The following is a 6,890-nucleotide window of genomic DNA, read 5'->3' as shown; positions in this document are numbered from 1 at the left end:
GGCTGACTATCGCCTATCTCTACTTGTTGGATGCGTGGATGCACCTTGAACCAACATGTATCGAGGATTTTTTGCCTCTCGACTGTAACTTTCTAAATATGAAACAAAACTCTTTTTCCCCACGCAAAAGAAAAATAGACAGGCAGTGGGCTACTATATATTGTCCGAACATGGTATGGCTGAAATAGAATCGGTTTTTTCTCTTCTTCTGTTTTTTAGATGGGGAGAGACAACTTTGCAGAAACGAAAATCACGTTTCAAAAGAAATTTCTTCACAAAATTAGCTAGAAAAGGTAGGCATCCATGAGTTTTTTTTTTGAGCATCAGTACAGACACAAACGCTCATATACACGCGCATACACCCATCCCTATAAATGCACACACGCACACCCTACCTCTATGAGCACCTCCGAAAAACTGAGCCGACATATCATCTTGAGATTTACGAAGTCATCGTAGGCGTTTCGTCGTCGACGAGAACGTCTCCTTCCACTGAAAGCGCATCGCCGAAAATCCTGAAATAAATCCAGAAATAATGCGAACACCAGGATTTAAATCCTGATGGGTTGGGAATACCACTGTTCATCTAACCAAGTCAACCACAGATTGATTCGCAGTAGGCATCCATGAGTTACTACCCACCTAAAAGGCTCAAACAAATGCCAGCGAGTTGTTTGCCCGTCTATAAATGAGCCAAAACCCAAGCCAACCCCAGGCACAAAGCTCCACAACCAGAACCCAAAACCGAACCAAGGAAGACGCAGCGGAACAAACCGTAGACGAAGACACCGTCGCAAGAGAAAGAGAGAATGGCGGCCATCTCCTCCACCTCCTACTTCTCGCAGTCGCAGCTTCCGGCGTCCGGAGGCGGCAGCAACGGCCGGCAGCCGCGGAGGCGTCGGGTGGGCAGCTGCGTCATGCTCGAGCCGGCCTCTGCCTCTGGTAGTGGTGGCGGTGGCGCGGTGGTGGGGAGGACCAGGAGCCTGACGGAGGAGGACCTGGAGGAGCTCACGGGCTGCCTCGACCTCGGCTTCAGCTTCTCCTATAACGAGATCCCGGGCCTCTGCGGGACGCTCCCCGGCCTGGAGCTCTGTTACTCCATGACGCGGAGATTCCTCGACGAGCAGAGGACGGTGGTCGGGCAGCTGGAGCCCGCAGCGGCGGCGGCGGCGCCCATCCCGGACTGGAAGATCTCCGGCCATGGTAAGACTTGTTTCCTGTACACCTGATTTTTTTTTTAATTTCTTGGTAAAGTTTCAGTTTTGGAGCGATGCGAAGGTGTGGATTATGTTTTCTTTTGTTTTAGTGTGCGGACTCTCTGATCTGGGGATGATTAGAAGTAGACTTTGGTTCAGATTATTGGATTTGCTTGGTTAAATTGAGGTTTCATGTCTGATACCGTAACATGTATTCTGGGATAAGGTATAGGATATCCATGCTTCAACACTTTGTACCGGACAATATGCATCCAGGTTATTGCAAAATGAGGGAATTTCCGACCAGTATTAAGCAGCAGTTGAAATTTAATGTCTGACTTAGATCATCCCTGTTTTCTCTGAATCGTGCTCATTAACAACAGTGGTACTATTTGTTACAAACTCATAAAGTTGCGACATTCTTTTTGTTATGGGACTACGATAGATCTGTTGTGTTTTATATGATTCTCGTTCTAAAGATTTCAGTTTCGCCGTTGTCTTGATGGTGCTTTGCATGGTGTAGTCTGTAATATGTCTGGCGTGGAAAATTGTAAGCCATTTCTTTGGCTATTCATAAAAGGTTAGGATGGTAGGCACTCCCAAGATTCTACTGACCTTTTCGGTTGTTGTGTATCCTATGGTTTTTGTTACATCTAAATTTGATGCCCAATGGAAAAAAATGAAAGGAAAAAAGTTTGAGCATAGAATGGAGGAAGCAATACTGGTATTCTTAGTTCTATTGTTTGGGAAATCAAGATGAGAGACAGGCAAATAAAAGAAGCAGAACATATGCCCCCAAAACTAGAACATATGACTTTTTTTAGAAAAGGAGGATATACCCCGGCCTCTGCATCTGGACGATGCATACGACCATTTTATTAATTATTATCCACAAAGACCATACAAAGTTATACATCAGTAAGTCTGAAGCCACCATCTAGGCAATATCTATTGCTACTCCTATCCCTTTGATGAAGGCATGCCGAATATCCGAGCCAAATACCAAACAGACATCGCATCAAAGCCTAACATCTAAAGCCGGATGCCCCAGCCCAGCCACATACTGGGACTGGGTCACACACCGGACCGGCACAACAGAACATGTGACTTGGTCATTGGTCATTGATTCACTTTTCTTGGTAAGGGCGAACTGTCTTCTCCAAGACAAGCTTCACAACAAAGCAAAGCAAGAGCAGTCCCCACTGAGAATTATGCTCCTCCCTCCAACTCATATTTCCTCCTAAAAAATATAAAAATTCAAAGATGCGCTAATCGTGCTACCCTGACCCCAGCAGTGCAAAGCATGTTATCCATATCTGTTTGATTTGCTGTTAATTTAATTTTGAGATTGTATTATTTCCTTGCAAATGATGTACTACTGATCATGGCTGATCAACAACTATTTGCTTTGGTAGGGGATAATCCAGAGGAAGTGAAAGCTAGGCTCAAGTATTGGGCTCGGACAGTGGCATGCACGGTCAAACTATGCAGCTGATGGAGGTTGGTAATTTGCTGGTTCTCTCTTAACATATATGCTACTACAAGCTGAACTGGAGGTGGCTGAAGTTGAAGAATGACGCTTATGTTTATGTGGTATTGAGCTCGGTGAGCAAGTGCAGAGGAGGTGCTTCTGCTTTGTGTTACCGAGGCGACAGAACTGACCACTGCTTTTGCAAAATTTCAGAGGGGGAGAGGATTGCTGACAACATGTAACTGTGAGAAATTCGCAAGGTGGCTCGCAGTCGGCCTAATCTGAAAGCATCAGAAGCTTGCCATTCCTCTTAGGTGACTTGTCTCTATGTGGCGCAGCGTTTGCAAGTGCCTGAGACATCTGCTTGTTTCTGCTCTTCCTTGTAGTGCTCACTAGGTGCTCCGGTTGCGCCGCACTGCTCCGGGTTGAGCTTTGCAAATCCTTGGGTCGATTTGTTCAATTATAGCTATGTTCTCGTGCTCCTTTCAGCTTAGATTGGCTTTGGAGTAGTAGACCTTGTATAGGACTTGCATGAACATATCTGTTGATTCTGCTGTACTGCACTGGGAGGGTGCAGAAACAGTTTCTGAAATAAATTTCTGCGTCTAGCCTAACAGCAAACTGGGGCTGCTGAAATTGTGAATGTTATATGATCGCACTGAACTGAATCTGTGTAGCTTCAAGACTGAAAAAGATGAATCACATCACTAATTGGGTATATAATTGGTGAATCAGGTAATGTCTCTCCTCGACGATGATCCAGCAGAAGCACACACCTGAGGAGAAGCACTCGACTGAGCATTGTCGAAGAGAACCTTTTATTGATGGAGAAACCCACTGAGCTTAGGCATAATGCATCTGGTGCTTCTCCAAACCCACTCCTTTGAAAGACCTGGGAGTTTCCAAGTTCTTTCTCTTCTGAGCAGATTTGGCCATAATATCCACATGACCATGAATTCTGGATAATAACTGGACCAGTGGACCCCACTTAGAGGAAATGTCAGTCGAAGGTTCATCACTCTTCATTTTTTGTCAGAATTAGCCTACTCCATTGAGCTGAGCAGGGATCTTTTAATGGAGCCCAAAGCTGCAACTATTTACACAGGCAAATGTTGTCTTGTTCCCCCAAAATATCCTCGTCCTCGTCAGACTCAGCCACTTCAAATCTACTCCCTTCGTCCCCCATAATGAATGTAGGACGTTTTTTGACTGTAGAGTCAAAAACATTATGTGACGGAGGGAGTACTTAACTGGGCAGAACAATAGTCCATTTGGGCAGACACAGAGCTCTCAGGTCCTGAGCACTAACAGAGATAATTTGTCTGAGGGGATGGTGGAACTGTAACAAAAGGCCTCATACACACATCATGAAACTGCTCCTCCACAGTAACAAAAGCTCCAGATTTTTTTGTTTTGTTTTGAAAGATCCAGCAATAGTTGGCTTTTCATTGATCATCAGCAGAGAGCGGCGGCAAATTGTGACAAGGTGGTGATCTATGGATTACAGAGGAAATCAAAAGAAAGTAGGAAAAAACTAGGAGCCCGATGGGCTTTTATTTCCTCCACAAATTGGACATGAACTTCCTCTGAAAAACTCACAGGATGAAAATCCACACTAGACACAGATAAATCCACTTTTTCCAGTAGATGTACCGCCAGAAATGCTGGCTGTGAGGTTCGCTTTGTCTAATTCATCAATGGGCTTATCACTCTCATTTGGTTCGCCTTTATGGTTATTGCCACTAGCTTGATTATCAAGATTTGGATCATCTCCGTCATATGTGTAAGTTGGAAAGAGAGGATTGCATGCGTCAATAATTCATTGATTGTGTGCATGATGCACATATGTAGGTATAGGGTGGATCTGCCTCTACTTGTCTCCCAAGATGTACAAATATACAGAAGGGAGAGAGGACATACAACGGTATAAATACAAAACCCTAGTCCTATACATGTACAATGGACAACGTACGTTCAACACCGCCCCGTAGTCGAAGCGTCGCCGGACACGCAGAGACTGGAGCGAAACTCCTCAAAGACTGGGGTCGGTAGTCCCTTTGCCATACCATCGGCGAACTGCTGAGCGGTAGGTACGTGTGGAACACGAACCCTCCCAAGTGCCACATGTTCGCGAACGAAGTGTATATCGATGCTAGTAGAAAACAGGGCTTTGGTCCAGGCTGGGCCAGCCCATTAGTCCCGGTTCAGTCACGAACCAGGACCCATGGGGCAACGGTCCCGGTTCATGAGGCCAGGGGGCCGGCCGGGCCTCATGGGGCATTGGTCTCGGTTCGTCTGGACCGTTTGGTCCCGGTTCCAGACACGAACCGGGACCAATGGGCCTCACTCCTGGCCCACAACCATTGGTCCCGGTTTGTGGCTGGAACCGAGACTAAAGGGGGTCCTTTGGACCCGGTTCCAGCCACGAACCGGGACCAATGAGATGCCTATATATACCCCCCCTCCGCCCGTGAGTAGAGCAGTGGAGTGCTCTGTTTTTCTAGCCAGCCGTGGGAGAGCTTGGTGTTGCTCTAGCTCACCTCCTATGCACATGAGATGTTCGATGAAATGCCCGAGCCATACTTAAGCTTTCTCCTCTTGAAGCTCCTTGTCCAAACTCCATTTTCCTCGAGATTTGTCTAGGTTTGGCGGTCCGTCCTGTCCCGTCCCCGTCATCACCGCCGTCGATCGCCCGCGCCGATCTCGTCGCTGGCACCACCGTGGTGAGCCTCTTGATCTTATCTTCTTTCTAAAAGAAAAAAAGTTCTTACTTGTATGATTTAGATAGATACTTGTGTAATTTTCTTACTTTTATTATTGTTTGTTATTATATTGTGCGATGGTTTTGGTATCCGCCTCCGTCGGCCCTTGTCCTGTCTATGATTCGAATGTGATATATATATATATATATTATCTTTTATAACTATTTGGTTCATTTAGTGTTTATGACAATTATGCCGACCACCGTGACATAGATTTTTTTATCTAGGAGGTATGTGAACTGGAAATTCCAATCGACCCTATTGTCGAGAGGTTAATTTAGTTGAAGAAGAAAACAATTACTTGAAGGAAAAATTGAAAAAAAAATTGAGGAGGAGAAGATGATATTGGAGTTGCATGTTGCGGATGTCGTCGATGACACTACAAAAAAATACACTTTCGTGATGATACGTGTTTGTCATAGTAGGTCACGTTTTCTGTCATGCATGTACATCCATGACGATTTTATGACAAAATCAAGATAGTCATACCTGTGCTGTCGTAGAAGTGTTCAATGACATTACCAAAATTATCATCACAGAAGTGTCTATTTCCATGACGATAAATGGCGCGTCATGAAAGTGCTTTCGTCAAGGGTGACCGACACGTGGCATCCACCGTAACAGGTCACCGTTAAGCTATCAGGTCTGGTTTTGGATCCGATAACCCATTAACAACCCGAACCAATGGGGATTTTCCACGTGTAAAATACTCATTGGCCGAAGGAAACACGTGTTGGCTCACCGCTGGGATAGATGTTATCCACTCATTGGATAGGAGGCGCCTATGATACGTTGACACATGGCACGACCCAACGGAGGCACATTCCAGTGAAAAGGCCGGCCCATTTGACTTGGTCAAAGAGGTAGCGGGCCGGCCCACGGAAAGCCTGTTAACGGCCTATTAGCATATAGCCCATATACAGCCCGCTAGGTCACGACCCGTTACGGCTTACACGAATTAGGCCCAGTAGCGTCATCTGGGCCGTCCAATATGATTCCAGCCCATTGTAACTTCCGGCCCATGTTTGTCCCATGACGTCTTTCTTCCCATATGAGGCCCTTTGTAAATCTTGGCCCATTAATTGCCCGTGGTGAAACTGGCCCGTAATGAACAGTCTATCGCTTTATACCCATTAACGGTCCATTAGTCCGTCGGCCGTTTCCAGCCCGTGTTAACTTCATATAGTGCAATTGCTTGCTCCCGTGCATATCTTGTGATACTTATCTCATGTTTGTGGTTGAGGCTCATTAAGCATAGTGGAAAGGAAGAGGAAAGTCCAAAAAAAGTCAAAAAAGAGAGAGAAGCTTTTAATAAAGAAAAGGATGATCATAAGCTTAGAAGCAAAGAGTTGAGCATGAAAAGAGATACTTGTGCATGAGGATACATGGAATAGGGAACATTTAGCTTGCATACATATAGGTTGGTGCCAAGTGGTGAATCGTGCCCAAGTGTGCAATCAA

The 6,890-nt window shown here is 45.6% G+C and overlaps 1 protein-coding gene across 5 annotated transcripts; it reads left to right on the top strand.

Moving 5' to 3' along the window:
- The first annotated feature begins 697 nt into the window (after window positions 1-697).
- LOC125545510 lies at window positions 698-4,425 on the top strand. 5 transcript variants are annotated; one of them, XR_007300060.1, is made up of 3 exons: window positions 701-1,203; window positions 2,612-2,801; window positions 2,881-3,303. XR_007300060.1 is itself a non-coding variant. In XM_048709467.1 (3 exons), exons 1-2 carry the CDS (start codon window positions 810-812, stop codon window positions 2,689-2,691), a joined length of 474 nt encoding a protein of 157 aa, XP_048565424.1. In that variant the 5' UTR covers window positions 701-809; the 3' UTR covers window positions 2,692-2,696; window positions 3,403-4,425. The 5 variants fall into 5 exon arrangements, 4 of the variants coding, with proteins under 4 accessions (XP_048565425.1, XP_048565424.1, XP_048565423.1 ...); XM_048709467.1 differs by lacking the exon at window positions 2,881-3,303 and adding an exon at window positions 3,403-4,425 and having other exon boundaries at window positions 2,612-2,696; XM_048709466.1 differs by having other exon boundaries at window positions 2,612-2,696.
- Window positions 4,426-6,890: the final 2,465 nt, after the last annotated feature.

The sequence above is a fragment of the Triticum urartu genome, chromosome 3, assembly GCF_003073215.2.
Source record: "Triticum urartu cultivar G1812 chromosome 3, Tu2.1, whole genome shotgun sequence".
Lineage (NCBI taxonomy): Eukaryota > Viridiplantae > Streptophyta > Magnoliopsida > Poales > Poaceae > Triticum > Triticum urartu.
The sequence above is the reverse complement of the archived record's forward strand: the minus strand, read 5'-3'. Positions and strand labels throughout refer to the sequence as shown.

Coding starts and splice junctions, on each gene's coding strand:
- LOC125545510 (XM_048709467.1), top strand. CDS start 810: ATGGCGGCCATCTCCTCCACCTCCTACTTCTCGCAGTCGCAGCTTCCG. Junction 1,204..2,611: donor CTGGAAGATCTCCGGCCATG/GTAAGACTTGTT, acceptor TTGCTTTGGTAG/GGGATAATCCAGAGGAAGTG.